Source organism: Suricata suricatta, chromosome 8 (assembly GCF_006229205.1).
Source record: "Suricata suricatta isolate VVHF042 chromosome 8, meerkat_22Aug2017_6uvM2_HiC, whole genome shotgun sequence".
Lineage (NCBI taxonomy): Eukaryota > Metazoa > Chordata > Mammalia > Carnivora > Herpestidae > Suricata > Suricata suricatta.
The window spans coordinates 34,773,607-34,800,437 of record NC_043707.1 but is presented as its reverse complement, the minus strand read 5'-3'; the positions used below and the strand labels follow the sequence as shown (position 1 = coordinate 34,800,437).

The following is a 26,831-nucleotide window of genomic DNA, read 5'->3' as shown; positions in this document are numbered from 1 at the left end:
TCGCGCCACGGCTCCCCTGAGGTCAAGTTCCCGCCTTGTACACCAGCTCCCAAGGGGGCTCCCGGCCCCGCCCGGTGCGAGGAGGCTCCCCAAGCCACCAGGTGGTGCTGCTGCTCCGCGAGTCTCCAGTCCAGCCCCGCCCCCGAGTCTGGCCACGCCCCCAGCTCTGTGATCCAGCTCTGGCCCCGCCTTCACCACGCCCCTAGGCGCGGGATCCCGCTGGTTGGCCGCTTGGGCCCGCATAGAAACAGCCGTAGATGTGGGTGAGTGCCCTGCGTGGCCCAGACCCGCGGCTGCCCGGGGCAGGGAGGGCCTGCCTCTGCGTCGCTCAACATTCGGCCTCTGGACGACTTCCGACAGGTGACAAGTGACGCGCTGGGCGGCGGGGCGGGGTGCACCAAGGGACATCCTGGCCCTCCCAAGATGGGGCAGACCTGGCTCTGCTGCTCCCTGGCCTCCTCCCGGTCCTTGCCTGCAGCGGATGGGCCCTGAGCTCCAGGCTGGGGTCTGTGGATCCCATCGCGCCGACCCCTCGTGAGCCCTGAGTTCCAGGCGGGAGTCTATGGACGCTCCCTGCTCTGTGCCACCCGGCATGAGCCTGAGCTCCAGGCCGGAGCCCAGGGTAAAGGATGTATGGTCTAGAGAAAAGCAGATGTTATTTTTGCAGGGTGCCTGCGGTGCCCCTCTCAGTGATCAGTCCCCGCGGTTTGGGACCGTCTGCACACACGAGTGTGGATCCCGAACCTGCGTTGAGAACTAGTTGGTGAGTGCAGGCCTTGAGGAGAGATTTCGCCGCCTCAGAGCAAAGGCAACCCAGAGACGTTCCTTTTACATGTTCTTTGCCAGGAAAACTGTCGTGGTGCTTAGGGATCTGGAGACAAACTGCCCACGTTCTGATCCCAGCTGGCTCCCAAGGGGCATGCTCAGTGGTCTCAACTTTTCATTCCCCTGGGTTTGTGGTCCGTACTGCACTCTTGCTGTGGTGGGGGGGGGGGGTGAGCAGTGTCTTCCCCACTGATTGTGGGGGCTTGGCCGTCCCACCGGCTTTGGCCAACAGCCTGTGGGCAGAAGTGACAGAGGATTGAAATGCGCTTGGGAGCTGGACTTGGGCTCTGCACTCTTGATTTGCTAAGAGCACATTCCTGGCTGGTCTGTTGGCCAAAAAGGTGGAGACTCAAGGGGAAAAGCTGAACCCCACCTGGCGCAGGGAGCCAGCTCCAGCTGCGCTGAGGGTGACGTTTTGAGACACAGTGTCATTTTCCTCAGCGTTATTATGGCAACGGCTGGATTAGAGATCGAACAAACCACTTCCTCATCCAGAACGTGGGCCCTCCTACCAACCACAGCGTGTAAGGTGCCTGGGGCGTTCAGCAGGCCACGGACTCTGTGCTCACGTCCCCCCCATCCAGGGCTCTACCCCTGGGGGACCTGAGGTATGTGGGGGCCCCCGTGTGGCTCCACAGTTCCACCACCTCCTCCGCACGGAGCAGAGCAGAACTGGGACCTGTAATTCCGCAGGCCTTAGGCTGCTGTTGGCTCTTCTGAACTTGTACCCTTGTTTCAATTTAGGGCTCTAAGAATTTATGTTTTGGGTTCAACCATACATTTAAAATGGTTTTTGTTGTCTTTTTTTTTTTTTTTTTAAGACAGCGTGCAAGCAGAGTTGGACACGGGGCCCAATCCCATGATCCTGGGATCATGACCTGAGTTGGAAAACACATTGGATGCTAAAACGACCGAGCTGCCCTTAAGATGAAATTTGTGAAAGTTCATCTTAGCCAGCATTTTGGGAACTCAGTAGTGGGAGGTGCTTCAAAGCTGGTGGAATCTGGGAGCCTCACATGGGAGAGCAGCAGCCAAGGGCCTGGGGCTGATCCCAGCACATCTGCCCTCAGTGCTCACCAGAGGGCAGCGTGGAGTCGTGTGGAGCCCGGTGCGCAGGCCAGACCTAGGACCCCACTCCGGGTGGATGGGCACCCTCCAGGAGACCCCTTCCCATGTGAGGGGCGTGTCTGCCACTGACCAGCCGGGAACATCTTCTCCCCCAGGTCTCTGTTCCTGGCAAAGATGAGGACCCCCTGAGCCCAGCCATGAGCCGGCGCCCGACGCAGGAGCCCTCTGCACCCTGGCCATGGAGCTGCTGACCCTGCCACCACCCCCCAGAGTGGATGTATCCGAGCCCCCCTGTCACGGAGATGTGAACATGGCTGCACACGCTCTTCCACTTGGTAGAGGTGAGCCTTCCCTCAGGGTGCCAGGACGGTGACCCGGTGGATGCCAGCCAGGCCGCAGACTCAGAGCCTGGGATTTGGGCCCAGCCTCCACTCCGGGGATCAGAGGAGAAAGCGGGAGGGGCACAGGTCCTGGGGTGGACCCAGGTCCTCACTGTCAGCTTCTCGGGGAGGTGCCGGACCCTGTGGGGCCCAGAGGCAAAGCACACGGACCCCCTCATCTCGGCCACTGCTTGGTTCAGGGCCGAAGCGGACCAGCCCACCCCCCTCAGAACCCCAAGCCTATGTGCTCCCAGGGTGTCTCCCAAGCTGGCAGGGAGGGGCGGGCCCAGGGGACCCCAGTGCAGCACCCCCCAGCTACACACAGCGCCAGCCTCTCAGAATACGAAAGATAATTTATTGAATCTATAATTTTCCATTAAAATCTTCAAACATAAAAGCTCTGTAACAAACGTCACAACTTCGTGTCATCTGTCATATAAAGAAAATATACACTAAGATGTACATTTGCTGCAGCAGGGGCCGTGGCCACCCCTCCAGCCCCACCTAGGGAGGCGGTGTGCGGAAGCAGATCTTCTTGGCTGTCTCCACGTCAGATTTGGCGACCAGAAAGCGCATCTTCTTCCCTCCGTGTCGGATCAGGTCCACAGCCCTGAAAGCCAGGAGGGGAGATGCCTGGTGTGGCTGATTCATCACAAGACTCCTGGGGGTGCCTGGGATGGGGACCCCACCCCCCCGCTGCAACCCTGAGTGCCCCGAGGGGCCCGGGTGGGGCTGCTGGGGTGCTGCAGGTCGAAAAGGGGGCTGGGACCCCAGCTTCCACTCACTCTTATCTAAAATGGGGTCCAGGGCTGCGGAGCAGGGGTACCTCAAGTAGCTGACGCCCATCAGGCTGCTGCCGTTCACCTCAAGGATGCGGTCTCCCAGGGACAGCCGGCCGTCCGCCGCTGCGGGGCTGCCCGGGAGCAGCGTCTGGATGTAGAGCCCAGGGGCGCCCAGTGGTGTGTGCTGGGGGGAAGCAGTGGCCTCAGGGAGGGGAGGGCAGGCTAGGCCGCAAGGGCGGCACTGGCCACCCTCCCCACCCCACAGGCCTGGGACCAGCACCCCGAGGACAGAGCGCTCAACCCCCACGGAGCTGACCTGGGCCCTTGGCTCCCATGATGGCAGGAGGGGTGGGCCTGCAGGGGGTGGTCCTGACCCTGCAGAGCCTGGCGGGGGGCCGCTCACCATGCCGTCGATGAGGCCCATCCCCAGCCCGGAGGGGCCCCGCTCCAGCTCCACCGCGAACACGTAGCAGAAGTCCTCGGCACTGGAGCTGCGGCTGGAGGCGGCCGGCGGGGGCTCTTCTGCGGGGAGCACACAGCCTCCTGCTCAGGTGAGAAGAGGCGTCCCTGGTGGCAGGGGCGGGCAGCCCGTCCCTCCCAATCCCCGCTGCTCCTCCCAAGGGAAATGCTCCAAAGGGCTATAGCGAGATGCCAGTCTGGGCATGATGGGGACACCCCCCCGCCAGACTGTGGGCGACACCCCCACATGCCCAGAAGGGGAGGTTCCTCCTTCCTCCTCGTGGCTGCCTAGGCCAGCGGCCCCTCCCGGAGCCTAGCTGTTTCCAGGCCTGAGCAATGGGCTCTGCTCAAGGTACCCCCATGACCCCCTCCCCCACCTTCCACGAAACACTCCTGAGACCGTTCTCCTCCACCCTTCAAGCAGTGCCTACACATCTGTCCCCCCGTCTGACCCTGCCCCCTTCCTGCATTCGGACTCCAGCTCTGCGGCCCCCCACGCTGTCCCCCACCCCGGGCCCTGCGCCCTCTGGCCTCGGAGGTCAGGGAGGGCATGTGGCTGCAGTCCCTGCACAAGGAAGCAGGGGTCCTGCCTCAGGCCCAGATCTGACCCGGTGACCCCTGCCCTCGGGGCACACGACAGGGGGCTGCTCTGCCCTGCAGGTGCACATGCACCCTCTGCTTCCTTCCCCTCCCCCCCACCCTGGCTTTCCCCTGCCCTACCAGCCTCGTACCTGGTGCAGATCGGCTGAGCCGTCCCTCCCTGTACCCAGGGACTTAGTCCCCCAGGCGGCTGGGTAGGGCCTGAGCCACCCTGTGCCCACCCCATCTGGCTATGGGTGTTCATGGATAGGTATTGACAGCCCTGACCCAAAGGGGACCCGCCCAGGGGCCACTGCGAGCCTGGGGTCAGGTCCTACCTTCTGCAGTTGTACCTCCAGGCGCACTCTGTCCACTCCACCTTCCTTCCTGGAGCGTTTTCCCACAGGTGCCACTGGGCTCTGGCCAGTCAGGGACAATGGGCTCGAGGCCCAGGGGGGTGCCGGGAGGCGTGAGCAGACACGAGGAGTCCACGTGGAGGTCACCAGCCTGGGGGCCCCCGCGGCTCTGCCTTCCCGGAGCACCCGGGGCGCGAGGAGCCCCGGTGGGAGGAGGAGGGCGCAAATGGCCAGCTTCTCGAGCCCCCCGGGAAAGCAGTGGGCAGCTCAGGGCCTCCAGAGGCCCTTCAGCGGTGCCGTGGGACAGTCCCTGGGGGAGACAGACAGGGACGCAGTGCTCAGGGGCCTCCCCTGCCTTCTGTAGACCCACAGGGGCCCCAGAGACTGCCCCCAACTGCCCCATCACCCAGCGCCAGCATTACCTTGAGGCCCTCAGGTGGGGGAGGCCCAACACCAGGTCTGCCACGCAGGCTCCATAGGAAGTGGCGGACATACAGAAGATGCTGGTAGAGGCTTTCATCGGGGCAGTCGGCTTCCAAATCCACCTGGAAACCCTCGCTCGGCAACACAATGGGCGGGGGGTTCTCGTAGGACTCCAGCACGTCCTCTGCGGGCGACGGTGGGAACGCTGGGACCGTGCAGGCCCCGAGGGACCTCCCGCCCGGCCCTAGGCTCACCAGCCAGCCCTGCCCGCTGCTGGAGGTACGAGGCACACACACGTGCTGGGCCCGGCACAGGCCACCCGCCCAAACCCCTCTCCCGGCCCTTCTGCAGCCCGGTGGCCACAAAGGACGAAGCCCAAGCCACCTCGCCCCCTCCCCCGCACCCCCAGCCTGCCCTCCTGGGGCGCCAAAGGGCCATACTGACTGCATCCCACCCTGTCACCGGGACCCCGTGTCCCAGAACACGAGCACCCTCCCATGGCAGCAGGCCCTGGGAGTCGGGGCGGGGGGCCAGCCGGGCCAGCGGAGCCGGAGTCCTGTCACAGGCCACGCCCTGGGTGTGGGAGCCTAAGGCCCTATTTCTAGCTCTATCTTCTACCTTATCTTAATCTGTGTCATTAGGTGTGCTAACAAGGAGAGACGTGAATCTATTTGTAAATAGATGTGTGAACCTACGTGGCAAGTATGCCATCTTGGCACAGAACATGGAGACCCTGTTCTCCTCCTGGTGGGCTGTGCCCCAAGTGGGGCCCATCCTCAGGCTCCATGTTGGATAGGGCGACCCTGAACCTAACCCAGAGGCCATGAACTGTGGGCTCCCTGACCTCCATCTAGGGGCGTCTCCAGGTGCCCAGGTGGAGGACAGGGCATGGAGGAGGAAGATGGCCCCAGGTGGAGGGGACAGAGGTCCTGTGGGCTCCCAGGGAAGTCCCACTGGAAGCTCCCCACTGTCCCCACCATGGCCCACAGGGTCCCGCCCTGGGGGAGGCTCACCTGACTTGAAGGCGTCGGGGCTGTCCCGGGCGCCGGGCTCCCAGGCGCTCACGGGGCCCATGCCAGCGGCCAGCTGGTACTGCATGAGCAGCCGGTGCAGCTGCGCAGGGCTCAGGGCGGGGAATGCGGCCCGCAGGCTCGCCCAGCTCATCTGGGGGACAAGGAGGAGCATGTGGGCAGAGGGTCTTTCTCCTGGGCACTCTGGGGGCAGGGTCCGGGCTCCCAACGAACACACCCAGGGCCGTGGCACCCCTGAGGGCTGCTGAGGTCAGCAGGGGGGTGGGGGGGGTGCCACAGCCTCATGGGCAGCCAGGGTGAGAGCCGGCTGGGGCAGTCGGTCCCGAGTGGCCAGCAAGCACCCCACTGCGGGCTCCATCCCCTCAACACACCTCTCCCGATAGTACCTGGCAGGGCTGAGATACCAGGAAAAGAGCAATCAGATTCCTGCCCCGAAGAGTGTACACAAATCAGACCCGGAGGGCGGCAGACACACATGAAGGCACAGCCTTCCAGGATGGGAGGCTTCCTGCAGGGGGAGGAGCAGCCCAAGCTTGGGGAGGAGGGTGGGCTCATGCTCGACAGAACAGAATAACAGGTACAGTCACCCATGACCCTACAATGGGCCAGGGATGCCCTTCCCCTCCTGTTTTCTGGAAACTTCTCTCGCATTCTCTCGCCTAATCCCCATTTCTGTGACACAGACGCTCCAGCAGCTTCTTGGTGCCCCAAGGACCACGGCTGACCCTGTAGGCGGCAGGGGGGGGGGGCACTGCGCCCTCCATGGCAAGTGGTGCCCAGCTCCCAGCGTGGCTCTTCAAAGTAGGAAACCTCTGTGATGGCTCAGCTTCTGGGAAGTTCCCAGGCTCCGCTCGCCCATCGTCCCCGAACTACAGGGTGGGCCTCCCCACACTGCTCAGTCCTCGCCGCGCTTTCCAGGACCTCTGGGCAGGTGGGGCAGGGGACGGGGTCGGTCATCTGTACTCTCGGGCTGCCGCATCCTCCCACTCTGTCCAGATGCCTGCTGTTTGGACCCTGGGCCTCTATGATCCATCCTGTCAGGAGGCCTGACCTGTGGGAGGGCTACGGCCTCTGCCACAAGGACAACTGTGTCCTGAGGCTGCTTTGGGGGCACATGATCATTGCCGGGAGCCCCATACCCCACACGGGTCTGTTTCTCCGGGTGTTTCCAACTCTGTGCCTCGTCCAGGGCTGGCATCAGAGGGCCCAGCGGTCTGGCCGAGAAGCCACCAGCAGGGGCCCAGCCCGCTCCCCTGTCCTTGCAGCTCTCCGCTGTCCGGGTCCTTTCCTGGCCTGTCCTCCAGTCTGGCGCCTGGACCCTTCCTCTGTGTTCTCAGGGTTCGAGTTTCCAAGAATCTGTTTGGTTCTCTTCTCTTGTCTAGAGGAGGATGTAATTTGTTTTTAGATTTCTTTTCCCTGAAAAGTCTGTTTCAAGCTGAAAATGGTTTTCACATTTTTTTTAAAGGGCTTAAAACAAGGAAGCAGAACGTGGGATGGTGGCTGTTCATGCTGCCCAGCCGGGCCCCGTCTGTGCCCGTCTCTCGTGCTGGAGGCTGTTCCCTCATGCCTGCCAGCGGGCTCACGGGGGGACAGGCATCTGCATCCTCTGGCCCCTGCCTGCGCGCCCCTGGCCCCCGCGCGGCCGGCTCAGCCCCTCCTGCGCAGAGCACAGGGCCTCCAGCACGCGGAAGGGTCTCCGTTCCAGGACGAGGCTCCTGGCATCACGATGACAGCGTGGTTTTCCCAGCTGGGAGACCCTCTGTTCTAAACGCTCTAGAAGGAAGCACGAGGGGAGGGCGGAGGCCCCGGCCTGCCTCTGGCTCAGCCCGGTCCTGCATTTGCGCTGCTGGGCAGAGCTGCAGGGAGAGAATAGGCCCCGTCTTTTCAAGATTTTAAGTATTCTCTATACCCGTCGTGGAGGACTGGAACTCACAACCCCAAGGTCGAGAGCCAGCCAGGAGCCCCTTGGTATTAATTTTAACTATTTCTCCCCAGTGTTACTGAGACACAATTCATTTTACGTGTAAGATCTGAATAATGTTCCCTCCATCTTGATGTTGGCAATTTGTACTTCCTCACTTTTCTCATGCTTTATAAGAGCCACTCTTGGCTTTTTGCTCTTCTCCATCATGTATTTGTTTACACACCTCCTGGCGTGATGTGTGGTCCGCCCACAGGGTCTTGGTTCCCGCCGGCCCTGCGCTGGAGGCTCCGTCTCCTTCAGGCAGTTGTGACCCGGCCTCCGCTTCCCAGCGGGCCCGCAGCTCTCCTCTTCCCCTTGTTGGCTTTGTCCTTCAGGGCTCATGCTTTGCCTTTGTTTAGTGATATTTTGGGAGGGAGCCAAGCAAATGCATTTGTTTAACGTGTGATCCGTATCCAGATATCCCCATTTTCTGAATTTTTTCAAGTGAAGTCACACTTGTAGAATTAAAACAAAAAACTCAGAAGAGCAAGTCCCTGCTGCACCGTTCCAGGCGGGGGTGGGGTGGGAGGGGGACCGGGGCTAAGCCAGCAGCGTCACTGGGAGGGTGCAGGGAGACGACCACCAGGCAGGTCATGCCACGCAGGCGGCTGCCACCCTTAACTGAGAGATCTCTGTGCTGCGGGCCCCGGAGTGGGGGCGCTGATTTTCCAGCAGACGGGCCCTGCCTGCCTCTTGGATGGCCCGTTGGCACACAGGGTGACTGGCAGGCAGGAAAGGGACACGCTGGTCTGGTTTCATTGGTCAGCGGCGACGAGTGGGGGAGCATGAGGTGTTGGACTTGCTTCCTGTTGCTCTTCCAATACCTGACCACAAACACGTCCTCTGCCTGTTCTGGGGGGCCAGCCACCTACTCACTGGCCTCGGTCCCCCACCAAGGAGTCAGCGAGGGTGCCTTCTCCTTGCTCTTGGGGGTGGTCAGAATTCAATTCCTTGTGACAGTAGAACAGAAGGCCCTGGTTCCGTGCTGGCCTGCAGCTGAGGGCTGTTCCTAGCTTCTGGAGGCCAGACAGCCCAAGGCCCACCTGCAGAGCCAGCCAGGCAGTCCGGCCCCCTCCAGTCCTCAATCTGATCCACTCATCTGCCCTTTTAAGAACTCATGTCCTTAGATCAGGCCTACCAGACAGTGCCATCTCCCCACCTCAGGCTCTGTCCAGAGCCCTGTGCCATGTGGGGTCAGGAACCAGACACAGACCCCAGTGGGGGGTAACTTATCCCGCCTTCGGGGAGGAATGGAAGTGGAATGGACCCTGTTCTATAGGGCCTCAGAGACTCCGAAGCCCAGCTGTGGCCCATGCCTGGTCTGTGAGCTGGTGACCCAAGCGGGACCCCTCATGCACTCCTCCTACCTGGATAAGCTGGGCGCGGGGTGTGGCCAGCAGGCTGAGCGTGCAGGAAAGCTTCCGGAAGAAGTGCTCTCCAGCCTCCCCCAAGCCAGCGCTCCTCACCCACTCCAGGAGCTGCTGCAGGCGGGCGCAGGCCTGGACGCCTCGGGGCCAGTGGAAGCAACTCAGAGAGGGGCCTGGAGGGGCATAAACGTGATGCAGTGCTGGCCACCCTCACACCCCCACCCTGTACTTCAAGCCTTTGCTGACAGGCCTGAGCACCTTACGTTGGTTTCCAAGGCAATCGGCCTGCTTCTGGGCCCCCTCTGGGTGGGGTGGGCATGGGAGGGGGAGGTGAAGCACGTGGTAGGGGGGCTGTGACAGCTACCGAGTCGGAGTGTAGAGAGGAGTCCGCACCTATGGCAAGGCCCCATGGGCCCAGATGCTGCCTGCGGATACCGACGGGCGGGGGCAGGCCACACCTGCGACACATGTGCGCCAAGGGTTCACTCTCATCTCCCCAAGTCTGGCAGGGCCCCCAGCCGGAAAGGACTGGCAGCTGAAGCGAGGGGACAGGGACAAAGGCCATGTCACGTCTCTGAGCCTGTCCCTCCTTCCACAGCCAAGGGCTGAGGGGTAAAATGGACCAGGAAAGACCTGTGAGGGCCCCCACCCCACAGGGACGCCGGCCCCAGCAGCACATGCCCACCAGGCCCACCCCACTCACCCTTGTCCAGGAGCTGGTTGAAGAGCAGTGTGCTGGAGAAGAAGAGAAGGTAGGCCAGCACCTGGGAGGCGATCTCGGGGTGCACCTGGAATTGCCGCAGCAGGTCCAGGGTGGCCTGGTAGACAGACACCACCCGGCGCAGCTCCTCTGGCAGCTGGGGCTCGGAGCCCCAGCTCTCGCGGCGCTCCGTCTGGAAAGGGGGGCATTCCAGCAGGGCCGGGAGGCAGACGTACAGGGACTGGGGGAGAGAGGGAAACACCAGCCACATCCGCCGGGGCCCCAGGGCTACAGGCACTCAGGTCTAGCTCGGGTCCCAGGGGCAGAGGACATCCGCAGGTGCACAGAGTCTGGCAAAAGGGCTGCTGAGAATCCCCCATGGGTCCTGTTCCATCAGACGGGAACAGAGTGGGGGGCAGCTGACTGGCCCGACATTCCTGCCAGGACCCTCCCCCTGCATCAGGAGCACACCCTCCCACAGAGCTGAGACAGGGGCAGCAGACTGGGGACCATGGCCACCAACCTGGTGGAAGGCCTGGCGGGAGGGACAGTGGGCGCCCAGAGTCATCTTGGGGAGGACAGGGCTGTAACAGCTGCTCCCCAGAAATGAGCAAAGGCATCACCTCCAAGGGGAGGCTGCACAGACACCACGTCTCAAGGTGGTCATGGGACGACAGACAGGTCAAGGGCAGTAGCGGCCCCGTTCAGACCCGTGGGGCAGACATAAGCACATGGACTGGAGGAGCTCCTTCCTGTTCAGCGAAGACACAACCTCATGCCCTCCAGTGTTAGGTGACCATGGAGCTGGCTGACTCGACTGCCTGAACTCTAGGCAGACAACACAGGATCGTTTTCTCCTCCCACCTCTGTCGCCAGGATGCCCTGTCCTGCCAGCCTCCCTTGCTTCCCGCCGACACAATTCCCCCCAGGACCCAAGTGAGAACCCAGACTCAGAAAGTCCCCTTGGGCCCCCCCAGTGGGGGGTACCGGCCACAGGGGCCCCTGCTCTCTCCACTACACCCTGCACCCCACTCCATGTGCTGGGACTGGGTAAGTTGCTCCTCCCGACTGGAGGCTCTAACGCCATCTCTGGTCACAGCAATGAGCACCCTGTCCACAGCCAGAGTGGCCACCCTCCTGCTCCCTGACACTGTTGGCGTTTGCGCAGCCAACGGCTCATGGGATGGGGGTGATGTGAGCCAGGAAAGCAAGGACCTGGAAGTCGGGGCTCAAGGCGCAGAGGCGGCAGTTCGAGCTCAAACCCCTTGGGTGACGGTGGGGATGCGCCCTGGACGCCCCGGGCGGCACACCTTGGACACGTAGTACACGCACTGCTGGAAGGCGTACAGGATGACCTCCTCCAGCGCGGCCATGGCCTCCTCGCTGGCCGTCAGCGTGCAGGACAGCAGGGACTCCCTGGAACCTGCACGGGGACAGCGGCACATGGTCACCGTGTGCTTCCCCCAAACTGCACGCGCCCGAGACCCCACCCCAGGGCTGTGGAGCCGTCTCGCATGGCCGGCTGCCCCCAAGCCTGACTGCGTACCTCCCGGGGTGCTCAGGGCTGGGAATCCCAATTCCTGAATGACCAGATCCGGACCCGTCTCCTATTCGACCCCACAGCCCCAGCGCCACGGATTCTGACCCAACGGCCTGTGGTCACTTCACTCGGGACCCAGGTCACAGGAACACCTGGCCAAAGCTCCTTAGGAGGCGTCACTCCCCAGAATTGTGACCTTCTTCCCAGAAGAGAGAAACCCAAACGGCCTCCGAGCCACCTTCTTCCCCCAGCGTCTGGGAGAGACCGCAGGGCCCAGCTCCGGGAGGGCCCTCGGAAGCAACAGACCCCTGCAGGCGGGCCTCCCCTGATCCCAGCTGGAGCTGAGCCTGGGGGGCTGGCAGGGAGGACCGCCCAGCGGGGCCAGGAGCAGCTCGGTGGATGCCACGTGCCTCCTGGGATAGGTTCCTGCGAAGTCAAGAGGCCAAATTGGCCACAGGGACCCCAGCAGCAGAGAACCCTGCCAGGGCAGAGCCGCCCGGAGGGGCCTCCAGAGTATGGGATGCATGTGGTGTCCCTCCGGGGCCTGGAGGCCGCACGTCTGGCTCCTGCTCCCTCAGGTCCTCACTTCAGTGCAGGAGGCCCAATGGGCAGCCCAGACGTGTGTGTTTAGGGTAGGCGAGCGCCAGCGGCTTTCCACACTTGTTCGTTCTGCCACAGCCTTTTCTTCCTTCTTTAATGTTTATTATTTATTTTGAGAGAGGGCATGAGCAGAGGAGGAGCAGTGAGAGAGGGAGAGGGAGAGAATCCCAAGCAGGCTCTGCCCTGTCAGTGCAGAGCCCAATGCAGGGCTAAACCCACAAACCACCAGATCATGACTGGAGCCGAAATCAAGAGGCCGACGTTTAGCAGACTGAGCCCCTCAGGCACCCCTACAGCGGCCTTTTCACTGACACACAGCAGGGCCCCCGTGGTGTCTCGATCTCTTCCCAGGGCTGGGAGGGGAGGCGCTGGGTCTGACAGGGCCCAGAACTACTCCGAGCACCGGAGCCACCCCCTGCTGGACAACGAGAATGCACACAGTGCGCGAGGCCCTCGGAGACCCCATGCCTACCGACATCGGGAGGCACCACCATTCCAGACCTTCTGCCTCCAGGGCTTAGGGCTCTGCTGCCCCAGGGCCCACAGAACATGCCCCAAGGGCACACGCCCCAGAGACCTGTCTGGACCTGGAAGCCAGAAGCCTGTCTCGTCTGCCCAGGGGCCTCCCTAGAGCCTAGCCTGTGGAGTCCCACTGGGGACCCTCCCCGGAAGGATCTGGAGGCTCCCACAGCCTCACTGGGCTTCAGAGTAGAGGCAAGTCCGACAGCTGGAGGGACCCCGGTCTCGAGAAGCAGGAGGCTCTTAACAGGCTGCTGGGCATGGCTGGCTGTCCCCCGACCGGCCGTGGTGCCCCCCCACCCGCTGGCCCCCGACCAGCCGCGGCCCCCCAGCAATACTCCAGCTGCCACCCGACTGGCCATGGCATCCCAGGCCTAGAGAGACACGCAAACCTGCCCAGTGCTGAACTCTATACCCGCAGACCAAACGCCACTCATAGCCAAGCCAAGCCAGTAGGAACAGGGCCAAGAAACGAGTTCCAAACCTTTCACTGTAGCAGGGCCTGGCCGTGGGGCAGGGCACCGCCCTGTAGGCTGCCCCCCGTCCCAGAAAGCCAGCCTCCACCCCCCATGGGGGCGGGGATCTGGCAGGAGGACAGGGACAGGAAGAGGCAGCCAGGACCCCTCGGCCACAGGGAGGCTCCCAGCAGATGCCACAAGTCTCTCCCTCACCGGAAAGCCAGCGGAAACACCGGCGCCCCGTCACATGGGTTAAGCTGACGCCCATGTGAGCCTTTAAAGGTATTGGAGCCCGCGCCTCAACGCCCCCAGATCTGCAGGCGCTGAGGCGGAGCCACATGGCCTCTCCAGTGGATGCAGCACCCTCCCCAAGGGGCCCACCTTCCGCGTGCCCGTGTGAGCGAGGCGTCCTGGGTAAGAGCTTCGGACAACAAAGATTGCAGAACAGAAAGGCGATTTTCCAGTGTTCAGGATGTGACCTCTGTTTTCAGAATTCTTCCCACAGAAATCTCCCGCTGCAGGTCAGGAGGCCGAGACTCGGCTCTAACCTTGCCTTTGCCCTCTGTGACGTCATCTTTCCTGTGTGCTTCCCCAAGCCTGGGCTGCACAGGACACTGGTTATGGGATGCTCAGCTCCTGCCGCGGCTGCCCGCCCTGAGGGGTCCCCAGGGCGGGTGGAGGCGGGACCCTGGCTGGTGCGCTTACTCTCCCAGCATTGCCTGGACTACAGGACACCCAGGCCTGGGACCAAAAATAACTTCCTCCGAGAGGGGAGGCAGCCGCCGAAGCAGCAGGAGTCAACCCCAAATAGCTTTTTCATGAGAACCAGCCCGACGCAGGGTCCCTGTGCTTGGGCAGTGGGCCCGGGGGGCTCTGAGGCAACGCCAGCTGAGAAGGGATGTCAGAACACACCCACAGACGCTGGGCCCAGGAGCCACTGGGGGCAGGGGGGAGGCAGCTTCCCCAGCTGACTCTCTGCTGGATCCCGAGCAGGGAGGACCCCTGCTGCACACAGCCCCCCACCCCGACCTCTCACACAGGACCACGTGCGCTTACAGACGAGCCAGAGGCCCGGGTGCTCACTGGCCAATGCCACGTCCAGAAGAGAGGCCCCTCTGCTTGGAAAAGCTGGGGTCCCTGACAGACAAGCGGGCTCTGGCAAGAGAGGAGCCTGGGTCCCAGGGACACTGAGCTCGGGCCAGCCCAGGTGCTGGAGCAGAGACACCCCCCTGGCGTTGGGGACACCCAGGGGTGGCAATTTATGTCACGTTCAGTGGGGAAAGCTGGGTAAGCAGCTGCCCTAGGTCTCTGCAGAGAGAGCCACCCACCCTGGGAGGGCTAACTGGACATCGGGCATGATGTCCGCCCCAGGGGAACAAAGGCTGGAGACGACAGGCCAGCAGGTCCGAATGCCCACTGGGGCGCACAAGGACCCCGAGCTTCCCTCCACATAGCCATGGAAGGCCTGATTCCCGGGCCCCAGAAGCCCAAGCATGTTCCCAATGTCCCTTTCACTGGGAAGTGGAGGGTAAGAAAATACTAAGCAACACGACTAACGAGAAGAGACATGGTCAGGCCCGCAGCCTCCGCCTCCCAGCCAGGTCTCCCCCCTCACCCCCCCAGCTCGGTGCGGCCAGTCCCCGGCCTGGCACAGAGTAGGACAGCCTGCGCCACACAGACCGAAGCCCCCTACCATCACGGCCAGGAGCCCCTCCCCCAGGGAAATCTAGCCCATCTGCGTGGGGTCTCAGCAGGACCTCAAGCTGTCTGCTGGGGGCTCTTTGCCTGGGAACCCATGGCCGAGGACACAGACAGCAGCCGGACCCCACCGGGAGCCTTGGCCAGGCCCCGGCCTGCCTGCCCCCTGCCGCCCGGCTTCCTTCCCAGCTTCAGCTGCAGCCTCCAGAGGCTGGGCCACCAACCATGCCTGCCCGGGAGCCCCACGACAGGGAGGAAGGGAAGTGAGTGGCTATTTCTGCCACACAGAGAGAGGGAGTTGGGGCTAAACCGGGCTCACCCACGTGAGGCTGTGGTCTAGCCCCTGGGACTGCCCTGGGACTCCTTCCAGGACCACTATGGACACACACAGCTGCTGAAATCCTTCCTGGTCTCTGGGCCTGGCACACACCGCCTTCATGGAGCCCCCCTAGACTGCTCCATCAGTCTGTTTTCAGCCCGTCAGGCTGCGGCTCCCACACCCTAACGCGAGCATCCCGGGCAGTTGGGGCCCTGAAGCCAGCGCACCACAGTCACACACGCAGGCCCCAGCGGCAACGTGTCTGCTCTCTGAAACGGGTGCACCCATAAGGGTCAGGCCAGGGCCAAAGCACTGGCCTCTTGCCCAGGAGCATGTGGGGGGCCTGTGCCCACCGCCCCCCGGAAAGCACGCTGCACCTAAAATCACGAGGATGCAAGGAGCCAGGTTAGCCCGACCACCAGCATCACCCCCTCACAGAGGGAGCCCCGATGCAAGGCCACCTCTGTTCTAGAGACTGGACAGCAAGGTGACAGGGCTCTCGGCCGGCCCCCCGGCCCGGGAGCCGCAGCACGGCAGTACCTGTGACATCCAGCTCCCCCTCCCAGGCCTGCATGTAGAGGGGGCACTTCTGCTGGATGAAGTAGAGGAGCTCCACCGAGTTGGACATCCAGAAGAGGATGTATTGCAGGTCTGGGACCAGGCCGGCCAGGGTGAAGCCGGCCAAGGAGATGGGCTCCTGGCTGCCGAGACAAGAGACCACGAGTTAGTCTTGGACTGTCACCTGGGCAGGCCGAACGCAGGCTGTCGTTTCCCCTGGGACACCTCCTGGACCAGCTGTGACCCGTCGGCCCCCCGGCGTCAGGCTGGGAAACGAGGTGCAGAGAGAAGCCGTTCGACACATGACAGCCAGAGGCCAGCGGTCAACCTCCTGCCTCGCAGAAGGACGCCAGGGGCCACGGCCAGGGCTCAAGGATTCTCGCCAACAAACGACTTTCACATCTTCCCTTTCAGGACGAGATAAGGAAGGACCTGAGTGTTGAGGACGTGTGTGAGTGCGGGCACGGGGAGACAAGCCCCAGCGGCTAGAACAAGCCGCACGAGCACGTCATTTACGCACAGGGGACAGGGGTTTCAGCGTGTTCAGTTCACATAACTCAGAGCAAACGAACAGCAACACCTCTGTTCTGGGAGACGCGCTGGCAAGGTTCGCTAAGAACTACCTTGTCATCAGTCAGATGATGCCTGACGTCCGTGCATCCAGAAGCAGCAATGGGAACGCATCATTTGAAGATGCAGAGGTAATTGTTAGAAAACACCACCACAAGGGCCACGGTTCGTGGAGGCCGCCTCTGAGACCCAGTGGGGGTGGCCCGCCCGCACTCCTCACACGGCCTCCTCAGGCAGAGCCGTGCACATGCCGCTGCAGCAGTCACCACATGAGGCCACCAGGTGCCAGGCATGGGCTGGAAACTTCTCGTCCCTCTGATCCCCCTTACAAGCCTGGGGGCGGCCAGGCTGGGGTGGAGAGGAGCTCCTCTCCCAGGCCGGCACCTAGAGGCTCCTTGGGGCCACGCGCTGCCAGGGTCCGGGGGGCTCCCACCAAGCCCAGATCCACTCCCTAGGACGCAGGTCCTCGTGTCTGGGGTCACCTGCTGCAACAGGAAGCCCCCCAGGCCCAGCCCAAACCACCTGTTGAGAAGCTTGAGGGGTGGATGGGCCGAGGCTGTGCAGATGCCAACAGGGATCCTTCTGGGCACGGCCCCTCATCTCGTCACACCTGCAAGCTGTCCTACAATAGCCTCTGAGGACACCTGACACGCCAGCAGCAAGGATGTTGCCATCGGTGCTGCCGCCACCACACCTGCTGGACTCCTCCAGCAGAGATCCGTCCGTACGGGAATCACCCTTCCCAGCTGTGGTGCAGGTCTGTCTAGGGCTGACAGCGGGCGGGCGGCCCCACAGCCCCAGAGGCTCCTCGCCAGGGAGCCGGGGAGGGCGCCGGCTCTCCAGTCTTGCCCGGCAGCCTTGCTGTAGTAGGAGCAGCTCGGGGACATCCCACTGTTTATGAGGGTCACGTCCGGTGTTCGGGATACAAGGCTCACAGGCAAAGCCATGGGGCCATATGGGTTGCAGGCTTGCGAGGCAGCGTCATCCCCAGGGACAGCCACCATGGGCCAAGGTGGCCTCAGGCTCCCTTTCCCACGTTCCTCTCGTGCCTTCGCATTTGTTGTTCTGATGTAACACTGCTTATGTTCCCGACGGTGCGACCTCTCTGTTGGTCTCCTTGTTTTCACTACTCAGGTCTCCAGCCGCTGCTGCTCTAGCAGAGCTCCATGTACATGCTCCGCACTTGTGTTATGCTCTGCACCTGTGCTGTGCTTCATGCCTTTGCTCTGTGTGCTCGTGCTCCATGTCTGTGCTCCACAGTAGTGCTCTGTGCACTTGTGCGCCACACCTGTGCTCCCCATCTGTGCTCCTGTGCTCTTCCTCCCCACCTGTACTCCATCTCAGTGCTCACCGGGCTCTGTGCTCCACACTTGTGCTCGGTGTCCATTTGCATGACACAAACAGGCATGAAGAGTTTGGGGTCATTAAAAAAAGGATTAACCAGGCTCTTCAGAGTCCAATTCCATTTTGCTGTCAACATTTACTGCCCCTCTCATTTCCCCTTCTCAGAACTCCAGGCACAGACAGGCCTCTACTGAAAACCAAACCACCAGGTACTGCCATCTCGAGTTGGGGTGTCAAATCCTGGCGAGGTCGCACTGAAGCCACGGCACCTGCCAGCAGCAGGGCACATGCAGGGTCACAAACCCCGGGCGGGGGGGTCCAGCCCATCCCTTCAGGTGAGCACAAGGGGGAGTGATTTCATGGATAGCACTCCAAAGGCACAGGTAACAAAAGCAAAAACAGACAAGAGGGCCTACATCAAACTGAAAAGCTTCTGCACAGCTTTTCACGGTGAAAAAGCAACCTACAGAGTAGGAGAGAAGTGTGTAAACCATCCAAAATATTTCCAAAATACTTAAGAAAATCCTATAACTCAAAAGACAACAAACTAACGACCCGATTGGCTTGAATAGACACATCTCCAAAGACAACATCCCGATGGCCAACAGGCACAGGAAAAGGTGCTCGACCTTGCTCACCATCAGGTGAACGCAAACCAAAACCGTGATGAGCCGTCACTTCACACCTCTTGGAATGGCCATCGTCAGAAAAAGGTAATGGGTGTGAAAGAGGCTGTGGCAAAAGCAGAATCCTGGTGCACTGGTGGTGGGAATGCAGGATGGGGATGGTGTGGTCACCGCAGAAAACTGTGGAGGCTCCTCAAAATATTAAAGAGAACTGCCTTATAATCCAGCAATACCACTTCTGGATATTTACCCAAAAGAATGGAGATCAATATCTCCAAGAGATATTCTCACCCCAGTGATCCGTGCAGGACTAGGCATGAGAAGGAAGACGTGGAATTGCACTAAATGCCCATCGATGGAGGAAGGGATAAAGAAAACCTGGTACAAGATGCAATGACACGTTATTCAGCCTTTAAAAACTAACGGCAATCCTGCAATGCGATGGCACAGATGAACCTTGAAGACATCATGCTCAGCAAAGCCAATCACAGAAGGAAAAACACTGCATGATGCCGGTCAGATGAGATTTCTCAACAGTCCCAACTCGGACCCAGAGGGCAGAGTGGCAGCTGCCAGGGGCTGCGGTGGGCAGGGAGAGACCGGAAATGGCAATTATACACCTCAAAATTTAAAATGGTAGTGCTCATGTCAAGTGTTCTTACCACAATAAAATAAAAATAAACCCAATCAAATCAATCACTGCTGTGATATACTTTTTTAAAGCAGACTCCACGCCCAACGTGGGGCTTGAATTCACAACCTTGGGATCAAGAGTCACATGCTCCACCTGAGCCCGCCAAGCATCAAGGCTATAATTTTTTTAACCCACATGGGAAGCATATAGAAGAGAAATACTTGAAAACAGAATCAGAGCATTTTTGCTAATATAAATAAAAAATTTAAGAAATCCAAAAAATGTTCCAAATAATTCATGAATCAAAGAGAAAATTAAAATAAAAATTATGCAGGAGTAAGGAAATAATAAAGACTTTAATGGAATAGAAATCAAAGAAAACGTAAACAAAAAAGACACAACTGGCCCTTTTAAACAGACAAGAGATGAATCCCTGGGAAGATAAATCAGGGAGGAAAGAGGCAAGAGACAAAGCCAACATAAGTTCCAGGGTATTACTACAAACACATGAGAGATGATAAGTCCAAAGAGAACAGACCGAACAATTTTATTCCAATAACTTTGAGAACAAAAGTAAAAATTACCAAAATCAACGTAAGCAGAACTAGAAAACAAGATAGACTAATAATCACCGAAGAAATGGCATCAGCAAAACCAGGCCATCCACACGCTTCTATAGGGAAAGTACTTTTTACTTCTAGCAAACCTGCGAAGGCCAAGTCCACACCTCAGACAATCCGATGCAGGAAACTGAAAACTCACAGGGCGGCCCACTTCAGTCTCCGCGAACCTTGTTATCAAAGCCAGACAAGGGCAATGAGAAAAAAATCATAGGTCAATGTGACCTATGAATTCAGATGGGAAAACCCTAATTAAGAGGTCAGCAAACTGTGCCTCACCATCCTAAAAACTCAGCAGTCACGAAGGGTGTAATCCCAGGGATGCAGCTGGGGTTCAGAAGACTTGCTAACGCGCACCCACATGCATGACTTCCCAGAAGAAAGGGTGTGACGACTGCAGGTGCAGCAGAAGTGGGGAGTGCCTAGTCCTCGGTCGGTAGGAATTTAAACAGAAGCACACCACACAACGACCTGACGCCCGGGGGGCAGAACGTTAATAAGGCGAAGTTCAGGTGTGGAGTCTTGGGTGATTAATATAGTCTGCGCTTCTCTTTATTTTGGAAGTGATTCATAATTTTTTAAAAGTTGGGGGGGGGGTAGAACAGTCCCTGGGGAAGGACACAGGCGTTAGGCCCTAACAACCCAAGTTCTAGAACATGAAACGGCACGAGCTGCTGTGGGGAAGGCCGTGGTTTCCCGGTGAGCAGGGTAACCCTGCAGACAGGCACCAATGTGAGAGGAGGCACCTGGGGGGAAAGGGCTGCGTGTGCCCCTAAAACCTCAGCTCAATCACCTCCACACCCCACCCCTGCCCTGGAAGTCCAGCTGTCCTGGAGCAAAGCTAAGGGCAAGGGGTGCGGCCGCCACACCCGTCACTGGGCCCCCAAGGCCAGCCCCTCGCACAGAAAACCCCTGGGATGCAGGCCCACCTAGTGCGCCTAGGCCTGTGACATCCCCTCCAGCGCGGGCGAGCTAGCCGCCACCCTCTGACGCTGGGGGTCCCCTGTGGGGCCTGGTCCCTATCAAGCGCTGCCCAGGTGAGCTGGGCAGCAGAACCGTACCTCCCCAGGCAGCCTCACGCCTCAGAGGCACATCGCTCATCGGCAACTTCCAAGGACGTTGCCCTGGCTTCCTGATATCAACGGGAGCCAGAGAGCGCACGCCTGCAAGTGGCAGGAATCCGTGCTCAACTTCCGGCCTGGGGGGCGGCAGCTGGACCACTACAAACCTACGCTGCTCCTGAGCCAGGCTTCCTCCCTCCCTTCTAAAGGGGGGCGGTGACAACTGCTCCTTTCCCTTTCTGGGGCCGCAGAGGACACCTGAGCGGGCACGGACACAACGGTGTGTTCACAAACGGGCCGTCCTTAGAGCAGAAGCATCAACGGGAACAGAGCAAACCACAGACCAAGGTGTGACTTCGGGTGCTGTGTGCCCTTCCCTGACGATGGGCAGTGACCACCCCCCTCAGTGTGGCTCTCTGCGGGGTGACTGCATATGTCCGTTCCTTAACTGGGTGGCTTAGCCATGAACTTACACTCATGCACACACGCACTCACGTCGTGGGTGCTCTTCTGGGAGCTCTGTCTGCTCTGCGTTGTTTTCAGCTTCCAATACACGAGGAAGCACATAGCACGTTCACTTTCACTGTCGCCGAGCATCCACCGTACAAATACACAGCCCTCTGCCAACTTTGTCACTTGCAAACAAAGCACGGAGAGCACGTCTCCTGCCCTCCATGCGAAGGCCCTTCCGTATGAGCGGGACTGTTGGGTCCCCTCACATGCACGTCTTCACTGTTAACGCCAAATGGCTCCCAGCAGCGGTGTGTGAGCATCAGCGGTGCTTTCCAGGAAAACACATGTGGGAGAACAGAAACACGCCACCCTCATCTCAAAGTCGGGAGTTGTGCATTTTCCTGAAGAGGCAGCTTCGCTTTAGCACAGTCATCAGGGGAAGCGAAGGCAGGACAAGACTGCAGAGGGGGCCTCGCCCCTCGGTCTCACAGGTGCTCTGGAGAGACACCCCCAACACAGCGCTCCCCAGGGTGGCAAGCGCAGCAACAGCCATTCAGAGACAGAAGGATAGTTTGACAGCAACGCAGGAGGACCCCAGAGTTGGGGGAGGGGGAAGGGCTGGGTCCTGGCTCCAGAGGGAAGTGCAAGTCTGCTGGGGAACTACCTCCCTAAGGGACAGAGGCAGTGACTGGGCCATACTTACAGGTGCGCCTGCTTCTCCGCTAGTTCTTTGGTTTTCTCCTACAACCAGAGACAAAAAAGCAAATGTGAGAAAAGAGGATACACAGGATGTGTTCAATGAGAACACCACTAAATGCAAAGTACACCATCCACATCAAATATGGCACTATTGTGGCCGTACATCCTGTACCCTGCCGACCGTTTACCCGAACCCATGTTGGAAAGGACACTTTTCCATGTGATGTGACATCTTTCCATTCCATCCCTGAAAATGATCTGCATACCTCTTGCAGCAGAAATGATTTACAACCATCTAGCTGACTAAACAAGCGGCCCTTTGAGAGGAAAGCAGATCAGACATTTTACAAATGCCAGAACGAAGATTCTACTCACACTCGTACAGTTAAGCTTCATAGATAGCTTTTCGCCATTGGCTGCAGTGATAAATGGACAGATGTGTGGAGTGTTTACAAATACATTTAAGCATCCCGACAGGACACCGTTTAGCCAACATACTCTGTCACTTTTAATCGAGAAGTTATTCTTGCTTTAGTAACGAGCTGTCACAGGGTGTAGCCTGGATTCTGACTCCTTGGTGAGCTGCAGACCTTGGATAAGGTAGTTCACCGCCACCAGCCTCGGCTTCCATGCGTGTACGGGGGTATGGGAGTACAGGGGTATGGTGGGGGGCCAGCCTGATCCCAGGTGCACCACGGACAGCCACGGGCGATGCTCGGGCCCAGGCTGGAAGAGGGTTCCCCACCCTCCTCTATACTCCATCACAACCAAGTTACACCCTCCTTGCCTTGGTTTCCTCCGTGGGGCATGGGGTATGGCTCCTACGTCCTAGTGCCTGACTTCCTAGTACATGTCTGGCCCAGGGCAGACTTAGGACCAGACAGTAATCGGTGTAGAAACTCACAGCCCCTGAGCCTCAGGCCTCCGGTCACCACAGCCCTGGTGCGCTCAGGCCTCTGTACTGCATGGACTTCACCTGGCCTGTGCACATGACCTCTCAGAGGGAAATGGCCACACCAGGGCCATACTAACATCAATCCATGCAGGAACTGTGGGAGGTGGGCTCAGAGAGCCACAACACACACGGATTATGTGTACAAACCCCGGGATGTGACAGCCCTTGTTGGCTTTTGGTTTTAAAATGTTTCAAATATTTTAAGTGTGGATTTTAATCAGAGGAATCTACCCAGTTTCTACACAGCCAGGGTAAGCCTGGCCAAGATGAACAGCATCTCTTTGGGAGATCGTGTGTAACTACCAGCCAGGCTTTGGGTCCTGGAGGGGCAGGAGGTGTCAAGGGGCCCTGAGTGCTGGACCCAGGCTGCCCGAGGCAGCGCTGGCCCTGGGCCTGCAGAGCCTCCTGGCAGGGCCCGGAGCTGTCTCTGTGATGGCACAGGAGCCACCAGAGGGCAGCAGGCAGAGCCCAGGGATGCGAATCAGCCTCCGACAGGGCACAGGCTGGCCCACAGTAAGTTCTGCCCAAAGGCGGGTTGCCGTGGTCTAGAGACCCTAAGGGAGGCATGCCTTTCAATGTCCAATTGTCAACCCACCCTGGGCCCCAACCGCTGAGCTGACAAGGGCCCCACAGGAGAGTGGAGGCTGAGGCCCAGACTGGTCCAGGCAGATAGCATCGGGCACTCGGGACAAATGCATATCCGGTGCTCAGGAGCATGTCTTGGCTGGGTCTTGGGGAGCAACATGAGAACAGAGCGCATGATGCCATAGCCAATCCCATGAGGACCAAGTGCCACAGCAGATTCTCTGGGCTCCCTGGGTGTGGACCAGCAATAAGCTGGCCTTCCCGGTCCGAGGAGTGACTCATGAGGTCCTCAGGGCATCCACAGCCTGCACCCAGCTCTGCCCGCAGCCCCCACGGTCCCCATAGAGCAAATGGCACCCAGTGACTGACCCAGACTGTCTCTCGGATTGCCGTAGCTATCTTGAGCAGAAGCTGCCCGAATGAGCCAGGTTCCAGGCGGGTGGCCGCGTGCTGGATGCACAGGCAGAGGAGGAAGGCCGGGGCCAACTTGTGGTCATCACCGCCGGGCTCAATCAGCGTCATAATCCTCTGCAGCAGCGCATCCTCCACCTCGGGCTCGAACTCCAGGTGCAGCAGCCTCGGCCGGGGGAGGGCGGCATGCGTGGAGGCGGAGCGGGGGGTGCCCCGGGTCCGGAGCGCAGTGCCACATGTCCTGCAGCTCCGTGGCACCGCCCGCAGGCGAGCCAGGGCCTGGGCAGGCAGGGGCTGGGCCTGCGCCGGGTCCTTGAACAGCAGCAGGTAGTAGAGGCCGAGGGAGAGCAGGTCCCCATGGCACAGCACCACGGCCCGGCCCCCCACCTCCGTGAAGTTGACCGACACGGGCGCGCCCGCGACAGGCTCCAGGACCAGCCTGCTCCCCGCCTGCTCGGGACCCAGAGGCCGGTGCCTGCGGATGGTGCAGTGCAAGGGCAAGATGTCCGGGGCCGAGAGGCTGACGCTGGGCTTGCTGGACGGCGTCCTCTGGCCCACGGTGTGCTGCTCCCGGTTGAGCAGGTACACCAGGCTGTCCTGCAATGCAGACACAAGACCTCAGGGGCGGAACACCACCTCGGGCAAATCCTCCAGCAGGAACAAATGAAAAGGTGGCCCGGCTCCTGATTCCCTAAGCCCTGGGGCCCCGACTGCCATCCTGGGCCACCCCTGCTCCGGAGCCCTTCCTAACCCGATGCTTGTCCCCATGCCTGCCCTGCACGGGGCACCCACAGTCCCCAGGGAAGGAGGGCTTCCCAGAGCAGCCTCCAGGGCACACTGTAAACCCAGGGTGGACTCCAGCTGTAAGACGCCAGTGGCCAGACAGGGGCTGAGCTGGGCACAGCCACGTGCCGCCAGGCCCCCGGGGTGATCCGTGCCCAGCTGTGTGCAAGCACCATCCTCTGCAGCTCTGGCTTAGTGAGGGCTAATGACGCCTCAGGAGCCAGCACAGGGACAGCCTCTCCAAAAACCTAATGCGATGCAACAAAACCATGAGAAAAACTCCCCAAGAGAAAACTCCTGAGTCTGCATTTCCTGAGTGCTGCGTCTTACAGGACGCCACCCTAAGAAGGGAGTCGGCACCCAGAGGGCCTCATGAGATCTGGCCCGTGATGGTCTGCACCATCACGGGCCTCCAATGCTGGCCCGAGTGTGAGTGGTGACACCAGGCATGCCCTCAGCTTACCTTCCCTCCATTTATACACTAAAACTCACAGCCGGGGTGGTGACTTAACATGCAATGTACAGAAAAGCACCATCTCCAGGCACGCGGGTGCCAAGAAAACCCTCACCTCTACAGGCCCAGCCGCCACGCTTTCCCCACCGAAGTTTCTGGAGGAAACGCTCCCCGCCCTCTCGGTGCAGAGTCTGCCATCCTGGGGCTCGAGCCCGCGCCCTGGGAAAGCCTCGCCTGGATCCCTGTCTGGCCTCTTGTCAAGTACTGCTGCTCAGACAGCTCAAGGCCCGGTTTGGTGGCACTGAGACCTGAAGGCCGCCAGCCCCACCGTCGCACAGCTGGCGTGGAGGATGGGGTGGGGGGGCTCGGCACATCAGCATGACCAAGAGAACACGGAAGGAAGAGCCGACTCTGTGGAGCGGCGGCAAAGGAGCTTCTGAGGGCCACACCTGTCTGGCCAAGGGCTCCGGCAGAAGCAGTGGAAGGTGCTGGAGGGTATGGGGTGCAGAGAGGGCTTCCCGCGGTACCCCAAGGCCGTGCGCCGCAGGAGCTGCCGGCCCAGCATCCGCCATCGTCCAGACAAGCAGGCAGACCTGTGACCGGGACCCCAAGGCCAGGGCAGGTCATGGCCCAAGTTGCCATCTGAAAGGTGGCAGACATTTCTCTGAAAAGGAGCCCGGTACCGGGTGAGCCCTCTCCCCTGCTGCTTCCTGGAGCCTGGACATAGAATGCTCTGGAAACAAAGCACAGGGAAAGCCTCCACTTCTTCCAGAATCTAGGACAGCCCCATGGGGTGGTCCCCATCACCCCATTTCTCCAGCCTCCTCATCACCAGAGCAACCATAGCCACAGGAGTGCACAGGCTGTGTGCTGTGAGGAACCCCCAGGGGGCGTGGCTGGGGGGGGCGGGGTGGGGGGGGGAGCGGTGCTCACATGCTGCTGGCTGTAGCCCTGGAGAAGCAGCAGGTGGGGCGACTCGTACAGGGAGTAGCGCATGGTCTCAGGGCCACGGTCCTCGGGGCCCTGGGCGGTGGCAGAGCTCAGGCTGGTCTCACTGACAGTGCGGCGCAGCCGGGAGGTGGGGGGACTCCGGGCAGCGCCTGAAGCCAGGGCTGGGGTTCCCTTGGCGCGGCTCCGCTGCAGCCTCCGGGCTTGGGCGTTTATCCCTGAAACAGAAGCAACACGGGGGTAAACAGAGCCTAATTAGGCCGACCTCCAGGCCCACTTTTAACACTGGTCAGTCACTGCTCTGTCAACAGAGGTGGAGGAGGCCACGAGACCCTGTCCTCGTGAGGCCAGGGCCCCCTAGAGGAGACAGTCCATGTCTGGAGATGCCCACAGGAGCCCAACGACCCACCCCAGCCAGCCGCATGGCAGCCCTCCCCTAGGGATGCCAAGCCGACTGTATCAATGTCTGCTGGGCCACGAAGGGGCTCCTGTGTGTCACTGCACTGTCCCCAAAGCCCTGCCAGCAAACCAGTGTGTGTGCACATGTGTGTATGCACATGCATATTCCCATGGATGCATGAGTGTGAGTGTACGAGTCCAGGGGGCGCACAAGTCCAGAGGGGTGGAGCGGGGGGGATGCAAGAGTCTGTGAGGGGGGTGCATCATGGGTCTGTGAGAGGGGGCATGAGCCTGCAGGTGGGGCATGGGTCTGCGGGGAGGGCATGGGGAAGGCATGGGTAGGCAGGGGGGGACATGGGTTTGCGGGGGGGCATGGGTCTGCAGGGGGAGGCATGGGTCTGCAGGTGGAGGCATGAGTCGGGGGGGCATGAGTGGGGGGGCATGAGTCGGGGGGTACACGTACACACGAGTGCATGCTGTGATTGCATGAGACAAGAAATATTCACAGCCCCCCACCCCAGTTTACAAAGAGGAAGCTGTCTATTTGCCCCCGACCCCCAGTCCTCCGAGTCACATGGCCTCTGTCTAGGACAGCAGGGCTGCTCCTTCCCAAGGCTACCCACCCCCCAACACAGCCAGGTCAGAAAGCATACACAAGCCCACA

General features: G+C 60.5%; 1 protein-coding gene and 2 long non-coding RNA genes across 9 annotated transcripts in view; 2 read left to right on the top strand and 1 right to left on the bottom strand.

Moving 5' to 3' along the window:
• The first annotated feature begins 22 nt into the window (after positions 1 to 22).
• Positions 23 to 2,688, top strand: LOC115298033. Of its 4 annotated transcripts, none has more exons than XR_003911570.1 (5): positions 23 to 360; positions 668 to 763; positions 1,267 to 1,433; positions 1,651 to 1,933; positions 2,049 to 2,688. It is a non-coding gene; the product is annotated as an uncharacterized LOC115298033 (long non-coding RNA). The 4 variants fall into 4 exon arrangements; XR_003911567.1 differs by having other exon boundaries at positions 1,647 to 1,933; XR_003911569.1 differs by lacking the exon at positions 668 to 763 and having other exon boundaries at positions 1,647 to 1,933.
• Positions 2,609 to 26,831, bottom strand: part of RADIL (Rap associating with DIL domain) — a 61,971-nt gene continuing 37,748 nt past the window's right edge. The window contains exons 2-14 of one of the 4 annotated variants that reach the window (XM_029946358.1): positions 25,754 to 25,986; positions 23,542 to 24,180; positions 21,637 to 21,674; positions 15,608 to 15,768; positions 11,244 to 11,356; positions 9,937 to 10,174; positions 9,234 to 9,406; positions 5,886 to 6,036; positions 4,872 to 5,056; positions 4,432 to 4,759; positions 3,459 to 3,598; positions 3,100 to 3,239; positions 2,609 to 2,883 (exon numbers count right to left, since the gene is read on the bottom strand). In XM_029946358.1, the coding sequence (XP_029802218.1) occupies positions 2,778 to 2,883; positions 3,100 to 3,239; positions 3,459 to 3,598; positions 4,432 to 4,759; positions 4,872 to 5,056; positions 5,886 to 6,036; positions 9,234 to 9,406; positions 9,937 to 10,174; positions 11,244 to 11,356; positions 15,608 to 15,768; positions 21,637 to 21,674; positions 23,542 to 24,180; positions 25,754 to 25,986 (2,645 nt within the window). In that variant the 3' untranslated portion in view covers positions 2,609 to 2,777. Of the gene's footprint in view, positions 2,884 to 3,058; positions 3,240 to 3,458; positions 3,599 to 4,431; positions 4,760 to 4,871; positions 5,057 to 5,885; positions 6,037 to 9,233; positions 9,407 to 9,936; positions 10,175 to 11,243; positions 11,357 to 15,607; positions 15,769 to 21,636; positions 21,675 to 23,541; positions 24,181 to 25,753; positions 25,987 to 26,831 lie in introns of all 4 variants that reach the window. The other 3 variants (XM_029946359.1, XM_029946360.1, XM_029946361.1) reach the window with 3 other exon arrangements.
• LOC115298034 lies at positions 4,294 to 8,049 on the top strand. The gene is made up of 2 exons (XR_003911571.1): positions 4,294 to 6,779; positions 7,369 to 8,049. It is a non-coding gene; the product is annotated as an uncharacterized LOC115298034 (long non-coding RNA).